Below are 18358 nucleotides of genomic sequence, written 5' to 3'. Positions count from 1 at the left end.
ACACCGGCGTGGTAGTCAACATCTGCTTGAGACTTGCAAAACTTGCCTCACACTCTGGTGACCACACAAATGGGACATCCTTCCCTGTAAGCTTAGTCATCGGCTGAGCCATACTCGCGAAACCCCGAACAAACCTCCTGTAGTAACCTTCTAACCCCAGGAAACTCCGAATCTCAGTAGCACTCTGCGGCCTCGGCCACTCCCTGATGGACTGAATCTTCTCTGGATCCACTGAAACTCCCTCAGCTGAAACAATATGACCCAAGAACCCCATCTCACGCTGCCAGAAACTGCACTTACTCAGCTTAGCAAACAACTTCTGCTCCCGCAGCTTTTCCAAAACTGCTCTCAAATGTACTGCATGCTCCTCAGGACTCTTAGAATATACCAGGATGTCGTCGATGAAAATGATGACTGACACGTCCAGAAACTCCTGGAACACGCTGTTCATCAATCTCATAAACGCAGCTGGTGCGTTTGTCAACCCAAACGGCATCACCACAAACTCATAGTGCCCATATCTCGTCCTGAAGGCTGTCTTCCTCACATCTGCCTCATGAATAGGAATCTGATGATAACCTGAAGCCAAGTCGATCTTAGAGAACCAAGTAGCACCCCTCAACTGATCCAACAACTCATCAATCCTCGGGAGAGGGTACTTGTTCTTCACAGTAACTCGGTTCAAACCCCGGTAGTCAATACACAACCGAAAACTCCCATCCTTCTTCTTAACAAACAACACCGGAGCTCCCCACGGTGAACAACTAGGACGGATAAAACCCTTGCTCAACAAATCCTCCAGCTGCTTCTTCAGCTCTGCCATCTCTGCTGGAGCCATCCTGTAAGGAGCCTTGGATAACAGCATCGTCCCCGGTTCCAGCTCAATAGTAAAAGGATCCGACCGAGATGGTGGTAATCCCTGCAATGACTGGAACACATCCTCAAAGTCCTCCACAACCGGAATACCGCTAACCGTAGACTTCTCCACTGACTCTGGCATAGATATAGTAACCAGATAGGCCTCACGGTCCTTCTCAATCATCTTCCCTGCCTGAACGGCTGAGATCACGAGACTCCCCGAAGTCGGTCTAATACCCTGAAAAACCAACTTCCCTCCTGGACGCTCAAACTCTACTCTACCCCGATAGCAATCCAAATGCACCTTATGCCGATGCAACCAATCCATACCAAGAATAACGTCATACAACTCCACTGGACTGATAAGCAAATCCGCTGGCCACGACTCTCCTGCGATCTGAATATCAACTCCTCCAGCTCGTCTAATAACCCTCAGGAACTTGCCTCCAGCAACTCTGACAACTCTTGAACGCTCTCCAGAATCCCCTATGATCCCCGCACTCCCGGCACACTCCGGAGTAATGAAGCTATGAGAAGCTCCAGATTCAAACATAACATGGGACTTAAACCCGCCCACCAACAAGGTCCCTACACAAACCTCATGTGTTGAGAACCTAACACTTGACCGCAAACAAAAACACATATAATCTGAACTATTGAATTGACTAAGTTCGAATCTCAGAAGTTATACCTGTGATCGCTCCTGCACTAGTGCCACCGGGCTCCTGAGTCGAGTACACCTGAGTCGTCGGCTCAATCCAACCCACCGGCTGCACACCGTGCTGCACACCCTGCTGCACCCCTGGCTGAGCTCCAGCCTGCAACACTGCTACTGCCCTCTGCTGCAACTTGGGACAACGAGGCTTCATATGCCCCGTCTATCTGCAGTAGTAACACACCCGAGTATCTGTCCGCGGCTCCATCACCGCCCGCTGCTCTGTCACTGCCCGCTGCTCACCTCTCTGTGGACAGCTAGTCACCTTGTGGTCCCTGCTACCACACCCAAAGCATTTCGCACCCCCGTGCCTCGATCTCTGCATAACATCAAACTTCCTCTTCTGCCCCTGCGCAGGCTTGCCGCCCTTGCTAGGAACAGAAAGCAGCTGAGACTGCTCTGGCTGCACCGAAGAACTGACCACAACCACCTGTGACCTCAAATCATCCTCTATCCCAGCTGCAACCTCAACCAACTCTGCTCTCGTAGCATAGCTCCTCACTCTGCACCGAGTCCTCAAATCATCCCGCAGAGCCAACAAAAACCTCCGCACCTGAGCCGCCTCTGGCTCCCATGCCCTGCCTGCATACCCCACAAGCCGACTGAACTCTGCATCCAGCTCCCGCACTGTATGGTCCCCCTGAGTCAAACCCAAGAACCGTGCCTTCATACGATCAAGAGCCTCCTGAGGAAAGTACTTGGAGTTAAACTCCCCCACAAAATCTCCCCAAGACATACCCCGCTGCACTCTCCGTGCTGTCACCGACCTCCACCACACACGAGCATCTCTTGACAAGTAAAACACTGCCAGATCCACCCTGTACCGGTCAGGACACCTAAGCGAAAGGAAAATATCCTCCATCCGCTCTCTCCACTCATCCCCTACACTCGGATCGGTACTTCCTGAGAAATACCCTGCTCCCACATGACGCAGCTGCTCCATCATCCGCACATACTGAGCATCCACTACCTCGGCCCCCAGCTGCACACCTGCCTGCAAACCCGCAACAGGCTGCACCGCTGGAACCTGCCCACCACCCACTGGCGGCACTATCGGATCCTGCTCACCAACCACTGGCGGTAGTACTGGATCCTGCCCACCAACCACTGGCGGCACAACTGCTGGAAGTCGCTGCAAAACCTGAGCTAGCAAGTCCATCAAGACATCCTCCCTGCCTGGAGCACCTCCCGCTGCAACCCCCACACCCGGGGCAACACCATGACCGACACCGGGCCCATCCGCCCTGCCGTCACCCAAACCAGCCTGGTCTCCCGACACACTAGGATGAACCTGGGACTCCGCCACCTCCTCACTGGCCATGCTCTGGGTCACACTCACACTGGCCTCAGGAACCTGACCTCGTCCCCGACCACGCCCACGACCACGACCGCGAACAACAGCATCCTCACCCCGAACCATCTGTATCATCCAAGAACAGAAGGCTAAGCAAACAATAGATCCAATACACAAAAACACAACTTACCGTGGAATCACACAACAGGCTCGAAGAGGATGTTCTAGGACTTCATGCCACACTCAATTGACCGACTCACACAATCAATCATAGCATGGAATCCTAAACATCAACAGCAAAAGCACAATGAACCCTAGACCTAGAACCGTAAGGGCTCTGATACCAAAATGAAACAACCCTTTTTTTTTTTTTTTACCTTAATTTACTAGTGGTCCCATACCCACTACCATCCTAACAACAATCAATAACCGTGGATAACCAAATAAAACAATTCCAATAATATTCCAACATAAATAATCCGATAACATCATAATCCAAACAAAGAAATAACCAAAAGCTAACATCCTACAATGTTCCAATGACTTAATCTAGCAACCTAACATCAGCTAGACCACAATCAATCAAGCCTCTAGAACACCCTCCTCCTCATTGCCTTTGATTCCACGATCACACTTTTCCTTTACCTGCACACCACAAACAACAATTGAGATGCGTAAGTATTATCATAAATACTTAGTGAGGCCGTCCTCCCATCTACTAGGTTATACACACAAGCATATGAGACCCTCAAGTTTAGGCAAAACAAACAACACACAACAATACATCAAACCTAGAAAAACAAGTCTCGGCTGAGACCAGTGTCGACCGATGCCTCACGGTGTCGATCGGTGCTACAAACAATGGTGTCGACCGATGCTAAACGGTGTCGACCGATGCCCTTCCAAATGGTGTCGACCAATGCTTCCTGGTGTCGATCGATGCCTCTTCTGCAGACACGATCTGTGCGAATCCGAACATCGGACTCTCCTTCCCAATCATCTCGAATCCGTCTCAAACTCTCCCAATAACCTCGGAAATCACTAGGAATCACAAAAGCAACGAACCCAAGCAACAAAACAACACAAACAACAAAGAATACACCCAAACAATAGAGATCTCATGCTTAGATCAACCATGGTCAAGCACTCACCTCAAGAACAGGAAGATTGGATTGAGAAACGTGGAAAACAACACCTCCAGAAGCTCCCCCTTTGTTTCCAGCAACAGCTAACCCTCCTACAGCCTCAGATCTCTCCAAAAACTCCAAGAACAAGCCCAGAAAGTCACAGAAACCTTTTCTCTCTTTTCTCTCTTTCTTTCTCACACAACGGCGACCGAAAGAGACTTTCTGAAACCCTCAGTTCGTCTAAGACACTTATCAACACGATTAGGGTTTTAATTGAACCAAACCGAACCAATTCGGCAAATAATCAAACCGGCCGAACCCAGAAATAAGTGGTATCGATCGATGCCACTAGGGTGTCGATCGATGCTGCTTCCAAAATCACAAAATCTGGTTCGCGGATGTTACACTTATATATACTATCATGATTATAATTTTCAAATTTTTTTATTATATTATATTAAATTTCTTTCAATTTTTCAACTTTTATTGGGTTAGTCATAAAATCATTGTAATTGAATAGATAATTTTCACCAATTGTTCATCCAATATATTTGGAGTAAAACAAATTTAATGGTTAAAGAAATTATGTCACAAAACAATTTTAGTAATTATAAGACTATAATTATGCCAAAATGAAAGTAAAGCAACATAAAATTTGTTTAGAATACATTTTATAGGTGGTGATAAAGAACATACTTTAACAATAAAATAATTTTGGGTGTAAGAACATATTTTTAATGGTAAAACGTAGAGTAAAATTGTATGTGGTGACTTATTAGATGTTGCTTTGATGAATTTCTTGTATGTAAAATATTTTGTGAATAAGTTGTGAAACATTTTTGAAATTTGACAATAATAATATTTATAATGATGAATATTTGGCAAAAGTTTTAGTGGGATATAATTTAGCTTTAAATTATTATAATAATTGTTATAATTTATTAAAAATATAGAAATATAAATAAATGTATGAAGGTGAATACAACTATTCTCTAACTTAAATTATTTATATATTTACTTTAAGAAATAAATTTTCTTTATATATTTTTGAAATTTTTTTAAGGTTTAAGATTTATTTTCAAATAATTTTTAAATCCGCACATCGTGCGGGTCCTTATCTAGTATGTATATATATATATATATAATTTAAAATTAATAGCTTTACATGCTCAAAGGCATCAAAATATTGAAACTATTACCAAATGTTGTCATTATATGCGAAAATACATTTCTATTATTATATAACAAATACAAAATATAGGCTCAATCATTATCGTTTGAAACCGGGTAAGAACCATCTCGCGTCATTGCATAAAATGGACAAACAAACAAAGTAGTGTGTTTGTTCAACCTTCTTTGTATCGAGACTGAATATGAAAATATTGTTTTTGTCATATATACCATCAAGGTCATTGCCGTTGAAGTAAATCGAATTTCTCTTGATGCCTTTAATTTCTTTGGTGCGCACTGTGATACCCAAATCCAAAAGAATTGCTTCGTCTCCCAAAGAAAAAATTTCCTTCCACTTGTCCCCCTTCGACGAACCCATCTTGTAGATTTCAAAGTTCCATATTCGGCACAATCTTGGACGTCGGCCCTTAACAATTAAAACATCTCCACCTACAGTGACTACTATACGATCCGTATAGTAACCTCTCTGGACCTCCCATGGAATTCCAGGAAATCTCATGCCAAAACTGGAAGATATTAGTATGCATCCACGTACGCTAATTTTGAAAACTTGAACTGGATTTTCTCCAAAAAAATCAAAAATCTTGAGTTTATAATAGTTGAGACAATAAAGCTTGTGATCATTGTAAACCATGTCAAAACACTCCGCTATATCTAACGTAAGAGGAATTTGTTTCCACGAGTTGTCTTCTCTCTTGAAAGCAATCGCATTTTTTTCATCAACCATTCCAATAACTAGGTAATAGTTGGTTTTCTCGTCTATCCATAATATCGGAGAAGCGAGTCCGGTTTCCGATTCGAAAGTCGGTAGATTGATCCTCTCGCGGGTTAAAAGATCTAAAATGTAGAGATTATATTGAGGGTTGTCAATGTATTCATATCGAGGTTTCATTAAAAGCCAGCTTCTATAACTCGCCACACAAAAACTCTTTACAAAGTCGCTGCCGAGATCTTGAGTTTTGTAAACCTTGTCCTTTTCTTCAGGATTTAACAAATAACAATAATTTTTGTGCTTGGGAAATAGAATCATCCAAGGGATTTCATTGTTTGGTTTAGATTGTCTAGAAGCGGATTGCCAAGATGAACAAACACATTTAGCATGTTCAAAATCGGCAAAGCAAAGACGTTCAAATATCGATTGCAGGAGATCTTGAGGAAGCTTGGACCAACAATGAAGATTTCTTTTGGGACCTTGTCGAGTGAACGATACATCCATATCCCCAGCCAGCGAAGGAGAGGCCATATGATGGAGTCTTACCGGCCGGGAGAGTATACAAAGCTCTTAACACCTATAGAACCGGTCAAGCCTTTAAGCCTGGGAGAAATAATGCTTTTTTCATTTTCTTCTGCTCAAAGAACATCTATAAAGAGAAAATTTGTCTAACTATATATACCAGACGACGCTTGATCGATCTATTAATAGAGCGTAAAGGCTTAAAGCACAACCTAAAAAAGGGGACAAGCAACATACACTAACCAATTCATTTATTTAGCATTGATAAAATAGAGGCCATGTTCAAATTCTATGTTTTATCTTATTATGAGAAGAAGAATTATGATTGGGATATAAACATAGAAACGCATAATTTCATAGTTTACAACGCATTCTAACATAAAATACTTTATTATTAGCTAATCATTTTTAAATCTGAAAATATTACTTCTATCTAATTCTTGGTTTACCACGCTTATTGAGTTATTGGATCAACTAGTTCTTCGGTGAACCGGTTAATTAATTGATTAGTTTTCTTATAAAATCGACTAGACCGTACAGTTCGTGTTTTCGTGACCGTACAATGTATGGAATTTAATATTAATCAAATTCGTTACCCTCCATTGAAGAATTTTCATTTTGAGGCGTCCATTAGATGCTTTCGAAGAAAAAGACCGTATTCATAAATCAAAATTATATATATATTCATTGATTTTCTAACTTTTACTTCCATTTAATCTTAATACTAATAGAGAGTTTAAATCCCCTATATATTAATCTATCTTAACATTTTTGGAGTACATTTTTGTGTCATCCTCTCTTATCTTTGTATCCAAACAAGTTCCAACTAAATTTTCTACAATCTTTACAACCAAACATAATCATTTCCTTATTTGATAATATTAATTACCTAAAATCAATCTATCTAATTTAAATTAATATGTCAGATTAAAATATAATTCTCCTTTTACTTTTATTTAATCTTATATTTAATTATTTTAATTACTATTTAATACATAAAGTTAATAAAATTTTAGATTTTTTTTAGCATATGATGTGATTTGAATTTTTATAAACGGATATATATTTTCAAAATTGTCTTAGGATATTTGTAACCAAACAAGTATATCCACATATAGAGCTCGGAATACATTTTTGGAGTACAATAGGGTGCCATCACTTTTTGCCAACTTTGGGTCGGGTTTTAAACTAAAATTATAACCGATTCAATTATCTGAATCCTCCTTAAGATTGGCGAATATTTGGGTCGGTTTTTAATCCAATAATATCAATTGAGAATCATAATAAGAATATGTCATATCATTCATTCATAAATCATAACTAACCAAATCGTAAAATGTATATTCTCAACTTGCGAATCAAGAGTTTCTACAAAACCCTACCTACAACCGTTAACAATATATATATATATATATATATATATATATATATATATATATATATATGCAATTCATCATCGACTACAAGCACCTCTAAACCATTATAACATCATATCAACAAAATAATAGACATGTGGTGTACTACGGGGTAAAACCTAGTAGAGAAGCATTTTGTTGAAAATGCTGATGTGTCGTCGCCAGAGCGATTTGAAGATTTAATTGCAATTAAGTATCTCAAGATAAACATATTTACAAAAATAAGTCTTTTGATTTATTAAATGTGCCATTAAAATATATAAGGAAATCTTTATTTCATTATTATTTACATAATTGTGTCATTAGAATATATAAGATAATATTTCTTTCTATTAGTTTTTTAAAACAAAAGACTTTATCAACTATTAAAAAAAAAAATATATATATATATATATATATTTAATAATTTAATTATCATTTTCATAACATATTTAATTATTTAAAGTAAATTACATTTCATAAACTATTAAAAACCTTATTCATCTATTTAATTTTTTTGAAATACAAAACTTATTCTCCGATTTTTAAAAATTTGATGACTGTTCAAGTACTACCTCTGTTTCACAATAAGTGTCATTTGGACACATTTCACAAAAATTTAAAAAATATTAAAATATACATATATGCCCTTATTTAATATTTAATGGGTTAATTTAATCATAAATTAAGGGTAAAACTAGAAAATCTAATGAAAAAGATGCATTGAAAATTTAAAATAGTGCATTGGAAATGTAAAATGACACTCTTTGTGAAACAAAAATAAAATTCTAAAATGACACTCTTTATTAAACAAAGGGAGTATATATTAAAAATTAATTATTACAATAATCTTAAAAATAAATAAAATTATCACAATTATCACAATAATTAATATTAATTTTCACATTTCACAGGTGAAATATATTTTTACACAAAATAACTAAATGTAAATTTGAATAAAAAAATATGTGTAAAATTATTATTATGACACCTTAAATTTCAAATAATAATTTTACTTATAATAATTTTATTTGAGTCGATTTATCTGCGGATTGTTACCTAGTACTATTATCACATCGTCGTACGTTTAATTAAAAATCGAATATAATTTCTTTTGTCGTTTTGTGTAGAGATGTGTGTGGCAGATAATCAGATGCAAACACTACAAGGCCTGAAGGAACGGCATCGCTTAACTCTCCTCGCCTGGCAGTTTACTTCTTACATGATTTGGACTGAGAGGAATAATCGTCTACATCGACAGAACTTCAAGACCTCATATCAACTTCGACGCCTCATTGATTCCACCATTCGGAATAGGATCGATTCGTACAGGGACTCCAATCCTTCTATGGCTTCCTTGATGCTCCAGTATTGGTTCTCATCATCATAGGAGATCGAGTGATTGAGTGACTTTTACTATTCCATCGGCTAAATTAGCCTGCTTCTAGGTTCAAGGCTACGATCCTTTTGTTTATGGGTTTTTTTTCTTTGCTTACTGAACCTAAGGCTTATAAAACACTAAAGTTGGCTGGACTTTTGTATTTTTTTTTTCAATTAAATGAGGTATTTTTCTTCCAACCAAAAAAAACAAAGTATTAAATTTCCAAATAAAAAATAAATGAGGTATTTTTAAGCTTTTTTCCGGTATTTAAGTAGAAAACCTTTTTCAAAAAAAATAAAGATAGTCAGATACGATCAAAACAAAGAGAGAAGAAAATGAGCTTTCATTTTTTTACTTTTTCTTTCTTCTTAATTACTTCTTTTTACTACATACATTTTTTTTTAGGTAAAATACTACATACACTTAAACTTAAATTCACTATATCTCTATGATAACCTACCTAGTGCACATAAAAACCCAGAAAGGACAAGAATCTCACATCTATCAAATTAATCTGTTAAACCAAAAAACCTTCATATATCTTATACATACAGTACATGTATCTACGATTCTACGGTATATTTCTTTTCTTAAATATCAAAAATCAAATCATTACTCTTTTCTTGTTTATAAAAACTTAAGTATTTGTTACAAGTCTAAATATGGACCGTACGTTTATATACAACTCACCTTTCCAAATTATAAAAAAGATTAGTAGGTGTGAGATTCTTGTCTAAATATGGATGATATACAACTCATCTCTTTCCAAAGTTACAAATTAATATAGTATGTATAAATATAAATTATGGACATGAATCCACTTCTTGTTTTACAAAAATTAAATAAAGAAATTATCAACAAAAAGAAATTTCATTTAGACACATGCATGTCTCTTTACATTTTTTTGGTATATATATATAATCTTTTATTATTATAAATCAATCACAAATTTAATAGTGTTATATGTACAAAATCTCTTAATGACTCAGTAACATTTTTCTTCTTTTTAAAAGTCAAATAAATATATAATTAATTATTATCAGATATACATGTCTTTTTGTAGATTAGAGTAGGTAAGATTTCATTTAGCTGTTTAGGGTTTATTTAGGTCTCTTATTTAAACAGATGGAGTTGGTGATATATGGAAAACTAAACAAACACATCTTGTGGCCACCAAATCTCTAGCGCCGGCTCTGCTAGTTTCTAATGTTTTTTTATTAGCGAGAGAAAATTTCGTTCTGATAAAATTTGTTTGAGAAACGCTTTGATGACTTCTCCTTCTCTAGTGTCTGATGGATCAAGCTGGTCTAAACTTCCTTTAGATCTCTTGAACATGGTTTTTGAACGTGTTGGTTTTGTAGATTTCCAACGAGCTAAATCAGTGTGTCCCGCTTGGTTACATGCTTCGAGACAATCAACGCCAAACTGTCAGATCCCTTGGCTCATTATGTTTCCAAAAAACGGTAAAGATTATTGTCTTCTTCTTAATTCTGAGGAAAAAAAGAAGGTGTATAGAATTCAAGATCTTGGTGTTGAATTCGAAAGTAGTCATTGTTTGGTGATTTATGGAAGCTGGCTCTTTATGAAAGATGCTAGATACAATCTCTTTATTATGAATATATTTACTCGCGAGAAGATTAGTCTTCCGTCTGTGGTGTCACGATTTGGTAAAATAAAGATTACAAGAACCATCCATGATATGTTGTGTCTAACTATTGATGATGAATATGAAGGAAAACCTGAAAAACACATCAGTATTGACTTCCCTAGATTATGGATAGATGATAAAACCAAAAATTATGTGGTTATGTGGTCAATCCGATCCTATCTTGTTTATTCAAAGAGAGGAGATAATTGTTGGAAACATGCTGATCGCTGCAGTGTTAACATGTTTGAGACTGTTGATATAGTATGCATAGATCATAAGATTTACTTGTATAGTATATCACGTGATGTCAAAGTTATGGAATTTTCTGGAGATATTCTGCGACAAATCTTTGAAACGCAAGTTGACTATGATATTCTCCTGGAAAAGGGAATTGAAAGCGAGGCTCGTCATATATGGAAAGCTAAAACAGAACATCTTGTGGTCACTATGGCTGGAGAATTTCTTAGAGTTAAAAGCATAATTGATTCTGATTTTTGGTACTTCCGCATCTACAAAATGGATTCTTCAAATAACAAATGGGAGAAACTTACTTCTTTGGAAGACGAGGCAATACTTTTGGATCAAGGTATCACTGTGCTTGCTAGCGCCACTGAAAGAATTAATAGAAATTCAATATATTTCAGTGGTTATCGTTCCCTTTATTATTTCGGATTAGACCGTGTTTGGAGTGAAGAAGACATCTTTGTCTTCAGTCTCGACACACAAGATGTTGAAACACCACATCATAGTATTTTTCGCTCTATTCAATTATCTGGCGCTCGATGGTTTGTGCCAAATTTCAAACATACATGATTGATCTCAACTCTGTTATATCTTTCCAAAGCTTTTTCTTAAAATATATCATATAATATATAATGTTATAAAATCGTATTGGAATAATATCAAATTTAGATCACATTGTAAAATTATTAAGGTCTTTTATTTTCATTCTGATCCTCATATTCTTACAGTGTTTCTTCTTGAAAGATTTGTTAAATGTACAATTTTCAGTTTTTAAAATATATTTGGGGAAAATACCTTTTAACATTTCTTTCAGATTTTAGTGAGTAAAATGAAACAAAGAGAGTCCTTCCGGGAGTGGATGATGACATTCTAGAAGCGTTGTTGTAATTTTTTTTTATTAGTCGATATAAATGTCATACGTGATTATTCTTGGCCCTCACTAATCACAAGATTTTTTTATTTGAAGATATTACTTAATTCGGGTTTCGATAAGGTACGTTATACATAGATCATCGGCAAGTTTCTGACACAGCAAATGGGAAGGGACGATCATTATCAAATATCATAACCTACCAGAGTTAGTTGGCTCAAACTTCATATGTGTGACGACCAATAACATGTCCTTAGCAAACCATCATCTTAGAATTTCAATCCGCGTTGATTATTGTTGATCAAGATATACATATCGGTCAACCAATCTCGACTCAGCATCGCACTCTATGATACCATATATATAGAATTCCATTTTATTATGTTTTGATAAAATGATTGATGGATCCTTCATTCTTTGACTTGCTGTACAAATAAGTATAAGGACAATTTATTTCGTTTCTTTTTGCTCTTTCCAATGGCTTTTTGTATATTATCCTGGTGGACTTCCCTAACTTGAAATTTGTAATAGTTAAACTGAGAGGTGCAGAGGATACGATTAATTAGAAAATGGACCTTGAGGTTAAACCGAATTACCCAATTTTTCATTTTATGAGTTTTTATTTTGTAATTTATAGTATTATATAATTATTCAATATTAATATATGTATGCTAAACCGAGTGAAGAAAATGGAAAAGAAGAGGAATCTAATAAACCATTCATTCTGTTTAACGAAAACTAGTATTCTAACATTTTTATTTGTCTCATGAAGATAAATTTAATTTTGTACTTTTTATATCATATATCACTAGTAAAAATAAGTTGTATGGTTACAAAAAAAATGTGTAGGAATAACTTGCCGTAGCCAAAAAGAAATTGTTACGGATTTGTTACAAAAATAATTAGTAATTATTTACTCGTCACAAACTGACCCCTTCATCGCAATTTGTCGCTACTTGCTATATATTAGATACAGCCAAACTTGTCGCCATTTGCTACTAATGGATACAGTTATATAAGTTGGGTTGAAACAATTACCGTCAAACGTATTAGTAGCAAATAGTTACAAAACGTGACAAAAATTGTTGTGGCTACATACTCACAAAAATCTTCAAGGGTGGTTGTCATTAACTTGTTACTAATTGGGACAAGAAGTTTGTCGCATATTTTTCACAGCTAGCTTCGGATATTCGGAAAGAGTTAGCTACGCATTACTGTAACAATTAGTTTCGATTGCTACTTTGTAAACGGTAATAGAAAGCAGAGTTTTAGACCACAGTACATAGCAGAGATATAAACCAAAAGACTCTGCTCAGAGTATTAAAACAAACGAGCAGGGGTTAAAGAAAGCTGCTATTGAGTGTTCATCAGAGGATGGCACTACCTTGAAATGCATCACCGTCCTCGTCTTCTGGTTCATAAGTCTCATAAGGCACATTAGTCTGATGGATCAAGCTGGTCTAAACTTCCTTTAGATCTCTTGAACATGGTTTTTGAACGTCTTGGTTTTGTAGATTTCCAACGAGCTAAATCAGTGTGTCCCGCTTGGTTACATGCTTCGAGACAATCATCGCCAAACTGTCAGATCCCTTGGCTCATAATGTTTCCAAAAAACGGTAAAGATTATTGTCTTCTTCTTAATTCTGAGGAAAAAAAGAAGGTGTATAGAATTCAAGATCTTGGTGTTGAATTCGAAAGTAGACATTGTTTAGCGATTTATGGAAGCTGGCTCTTTATGAAAGATGCTAGATATAATCTCTTTATTATGAATCCATTTACTCGTGAGAAAATTAGTCTTCCGTCTATGGTGTCACGATTTGGTAAGATAAATATTAAAAGAACCATCAATGATATGTTGTGTCTAAACATTGATGATGAATATAAAGGAAATCCTGAAAAACACATCAGTATTGACTTTCCTAGATTATGGATAGATGATAAAACCAAAAATTATGTGGTTTTGTGGTCAATCCGATCCTATCTTGTTTATTCAAAGAGAGGAGATAATTGTTGGAAACATGCTGATCACTGCAGTGTTAACACGGTTGGGACTGTTGATATGGTATATATAGATCATAAGATTTACTTGTATAGTAATTCGCGTGATGTCAAAGTTTTGGAATTTTCTGGAGATATTCTGCGACAAATCTTTGAAACGCAAGTTAACTATGATATTCTGGAGGAAAAGGGATTTGAAAGCGAGGCTCCTGATGATATAAGGAAAGCTAAAACAGAACATCTTGTGGTCACTATGACTGGAGAATTTCTTAGAGTTAAATGCATAATATGTAGTGATTATTATGTTTGGTCCTTCCGCATCTACAAAATGGATTCTTCAGATAACAAATGGGAGAAACTTACTTCTTTGGAAGACGAGGCAATACTTTTGGATCAAGGTATCACTGTGCTTGCTAGCGCCACCGAAGGAATTGATAGAAATTCAATATATTTCAGTGGTTATCATTCCCTTCGTCATTACGGATTAGACCGTCTTTGGAGTGAAGAAGATATCTTTGTCTTCAGTCTCGACATAGAAGATGCTGAAAGACCACATTATAGTATTTTTCGCTCTATTCAATTATCTGGCGCTCGATGGTTTGTGCCAAATTTCAAACATACATGATTGATCTCAACTCTGTTATATATTTTCAAAGCATTTTCTTAAAATATATCATACAATATATAATGTTTTAAAATATTATTGGAATAATATCAAATTTAGATCACATTGTAAAATTATTAAGGTCTTTTATTTTCATTTTGATCCACAAATTCTTACAGTGTTTCTTCTTGGAAAATTTGTTAAATGTACGATTTTCAGTTTTTAAAATATATTCGGGGAAAACACAGTTTTAAAATATCATTTCTTTGAGATTTTAGTGAGTAAAATGAAACAAAGAGAGTCCTTCCGGGAGTGGATGATGAGACCAAGTTTATCGGTAGTATGTTAGTAGGGGGTTGTTAAATTTAATATGAATTAATTGTGTGTTTTTTTAAATATAAGAACCCATGATCTCTTAGATAAAATTTTCTTATTTATTAGTAGGTTCTTATTTTGGATCTTTTATTTTTGAAAATATTGTTTTTTAAAAATTTAAAAATTTTAATTAGAATAGAAGTGGTATAAATGTGTAAACATTTAAGATTTTATAAAATTAGAAAATAATGCATTTTAATTAATTTTCAAACATACAAAACATAATAAAAATATTAATACATATTATACTAAACCCATAAGTGATGAAAATGTCATGTTTGCTTCTGCTATATCCTCAACAACTAGTTGCTTCAATATCCTTGTTTCTGGATTCATTGTTGTTTCCCAAAGCTGCTCAGGCATCATCTCTCCCAAACCTGCAAAAGCAGAAAACGAATCAGTACAGGTTTGCTTAGTTTCCCATGTTCATCTCCATATACATTCTGGTATTGGACGCTAATGATCCAACAAGTACTACAAGTGCCTCTGACATACTCATACTATGTGAGAAGCCAGGCAATGTAGATCGCAAAGCTCAGATTTCTGTTTAAATATTTACCTTTGGACCTTTGAATGGTGTAGGATGCGTTTGCAGGGAAATTGGCGGTGATCTTTTTAAGGTCAGCGTCATCATAGCAATATTGAGCATGTTTCCCCCTTTCAACCTGAGCAATTTTCATAGTAAAACAGTTTTTGTTAGAAATTCCTAAATCTCAAGCATCAAATTTCTGAAGATCATAACATATAAAATCTACCTTGAATAGAGGTGGAACGCCGACATAAATGCAACCCGCATCAAACAAGGCTCTCTGCAAAAAAAGAAATATTAAGTCAATGGTACAACTACATAAACGCTGCCAACTATTTAGGGTAAAATTTTGTTTTCCTAAACCAATACCTGATATCTGAAGAAAAATGTCAACAGAAGTGTCCGTATATGTGCACCATCAACATCTGCATCTGTTAAGATGATTATCTTATGGTACCGCAAATTTTCTTTCATAAATTCTTCTCCCTGAAACCAGTTAATTATTGCATTGAGTTTTCCAGACCCACAAAAAAAAAGAGAGAAGCAAGAGATGGAAAAGGGAGATGTCACCTTCACACCGAGGCCAAGGCCAAGAATTAGATTTTGAATTTCTTCATTCTTATACATGGCTGCTTCATCCTTTCTTTCAATGTTCAAAATTTTACCCCTCAAAGGAAGAATTGCCTACAAAAACCAAAACCAGTTGAATCATCATTCAAAGAAAGCATCGCCTTTTTCAAGCTATATAGACTCTCCGATTTCACAGAAGATACAATGTCTTTGACTGGTATAAAGAAGACTCCTAGTATTGTTAGTCTAATCCTAGCCTATTGTTTGGAAATTAAATGTAGGTTCTTTCAAGGATGGATCAACAATCAAATCCCCTAATCATGACCCTTATTGGATAGTGACACAATGAAATAGAGGTAGATGTGATTACCTGAAAACGTCTGTCACGGCCCTGTTTCGCACTGCCACCAGCAGAATCTCCTTCAACTATAAAAATCTCTGGAGAGATTGAAAATGGATGTCACTACTTGACCGAATTAGCATGGCCAATGGAGTTTGTTTAATCAGCCAGTTTCCTAGGAAGTGATGATGACTTCAAAACGCTTTTCGACCTGACCAACTCCCTTGCCCTTTTGGCATCTAAAGCAGCCTAGAGAGAGAAGGCGTGGTGAGGCAGATTTTCATACTAAATTGGTTGAAAGATAAATAACATGAAAGACATAGAAAGCAATACGCTAAATCAATAGCTAACTACAGACTGCTGTAACCGTCCTTGTGGATTGAAAGATACATTTGGTCCATGCTTGTAGATGAAGAAGCAGAAGTATTGATATGTGAATCAAAAGCATAACAATGGAGATTTGAAACCAAAACCTCCCAATCAAAGAACCCTAACAATGGAGATGTGACATTCAAAATTTCTGATTATTGAGAAATTTCATTAGCGATTCTTACATAAAACCCTAATTTTGCGAGACCATAAGAGTAGCAAACATGAAAATGGGAGAAACTGTAGGGAACTGACCTCGGTTCTGTAGGGAACTGTGGTAAACCATTGCCTTCGAATCCATGGTTTCAGTTGATTTCAGGTCCTTCGATCGCAACCGAGAGAGAGAGAGAGAGGAAAAAAGAAAAAATCTCGTCGGTTTCAGTTTTTTTTTTTCTTTTGTATTTTACACCCGACCAACCACAACCTGACACGTATCGCCCCTTAAACCAATATTCAGTCTCTTATATAAGGGGAGTTCTAAGATTTTATTTTCCTTTCTGATTTATTTTTTTTTATCAAAACTCTTAAAACCTCCCTATGAACCTCCTATGAACCTCCGGATAAATATGCTCTGACATTCTAGAAGCGTTGTTGGAAGGGACGATCATTATCAAATATCATAACCTAAGAGTTAGTTGGCTCAAACTTCACATGTGTGACGACCAATAACATGTCCTTAGCAAACCATCATCTTAGAATTTCAATCCGCGTTGATTATTGTTGATCAAGATATACATAATACATATCGGTCAACCAATCTTGACTCAGCGGAGATGACAATTTTAATCACCTCCATGAATTCAGTTAGCATTCCCAGAGCCAGAGTTATATTTACTTGCAACAACGGTTCTTTGTCGAGCATTTAACATTATATTTGATTTGCATACGGTTCTAGAGTTTTAACGGTAAATATGCTACTTGCTCTGTGTTTTGTGAACTTTCTATATCATATATGAATCAAGGTTAGTAATGCAAACCTCTCGGTGCACCCAAAAAAAGAGAGGTGAAATTCATAAAAACAAATGAGTGAAGGATATTGAATTAGTATATAGTTTTGAGAAAGTGATGCATATAGTAATTACGAAAGTGCCATGAGGGCTAACAAAATCAGCTTTGCCAAGCTAAAATAATATAATATCCACAGTTCCAATTGTTGATGAACATATATTTTTTCATGAAAAAAACCCCATTGTGTGGCCTCTAACTCTTTAGCGCACGAGAAAGAAGAGAAAGGAAATTAGATAAGATTAGTGGGAAATAAATGCATTTCTCTAAAAAGTTACTCGTTTAGTTTCCTACTCTCTTTTTCAATTTTCCAATAAATATCAACTTTGCAAATAAAGCCTCTAAACTTATTTATATCTTTCCTCAAAGTCTGAAAAGACTTAATTGCATGATCCCTCTTATATGCCAGCCAATCAAAATGCAAAATTACTCAAAGTTAGTACTATAATGTAACAGAGGTATGACTTTTTGGGTTTAATCGAGTAAATAGAGGAATAGAACCTACCTTCTTTATATACGTCTTTGGTTGTTTGTGAGTAAAAATCAAGAATTGCCATCCTTGTTCAGTGAATCATACCATTTAATTTTCTATTTAAATAATTTTGATGAGAC

General features: G+C 35.9%; 1 protein-coding gene and 3 pseudogenes across 3 annotated transcripts; 2 read left to right on the top strand and 2 right to left on the bottom strand.

Moving 5' to 3' along the window:
* Positions 1–5154: 5154 nt before the first annotated feature.
* Positions 5155–6538, bottom strand: LOC104733407 (putative F-box protein At5g66830 pseudogene; annotated as a pseudogene). The gene has a single exon (XR_015575473.1). The product of XR_015575473.1 is annotated as a putative F-box protein At5g66830 pseudogene (transcript).
* A 3769-nt stretch (positions 6539–10307) lies between these two features.
* On the top strand, positions 10308–11804 carry LOC109128106 (putative F-box protein At4g22060 pseudogene; annotated as a pseudogene). The gene has a single exon (XR_015574897.1). The product of XR_015574897.1 is annotated as a putative F-box protein At4g22060 pseudogene (transcript).
* Positions 11805–13403: 1599 nt separating this feature from the next.
* LOC109127929 (putative F-box protein At4g22060 pseudogene) lies at positions 13404–14579 on the top strand (annotated as a pseudogene).
* A 505-nt stretch (positions 14580–15084) lies between these two features.
* LOC104733406 (DNA gyrase subunit B, mitochondrial-like) lies at positions 15085–17112 on the bottom strand. The gene is made up of 7 exons (XM_019233830.2): positions 16997–17112; positions 16403–16621; positions 16033–16146; positions 15832–15948; positions 15689–15742; positions 15493–15598; positions 15085–15310 (listed from the first exon to the last, which is right to left on the bottom strand). The coding sequence occupies exons 3-7, from the start codon at positions 16087–16089 to the stop codon at positions 15177–15179; spliced, it is 468 nt and encodes a 155-aa protein (XP_019089375.2). The 5' UTR covers positions 16090–16146; positions 16403–16621; positions 16997–17112; the 3' UTR covers positions 15085–15176.
* Between the last annotated feature and the right edge of the window lie 1246 nt (positions 17113–18358).

Source organism: Camelina sativa, chromosome 12, assembly GCF_030686135.1.
Source record: "Camelina sativa cultivar CO46 ecotype springtype chromosome 12, ASM3068613v1".
NCBI lineage: Eukaryota > Viridiplantae > Streptophyta > Magnoliopsida > Brassicales > Brassicaceae > Camelina > Camelina sativa.
This window is presented reverse-complemented; position numbering and strand designations above follow the sequence as displayed.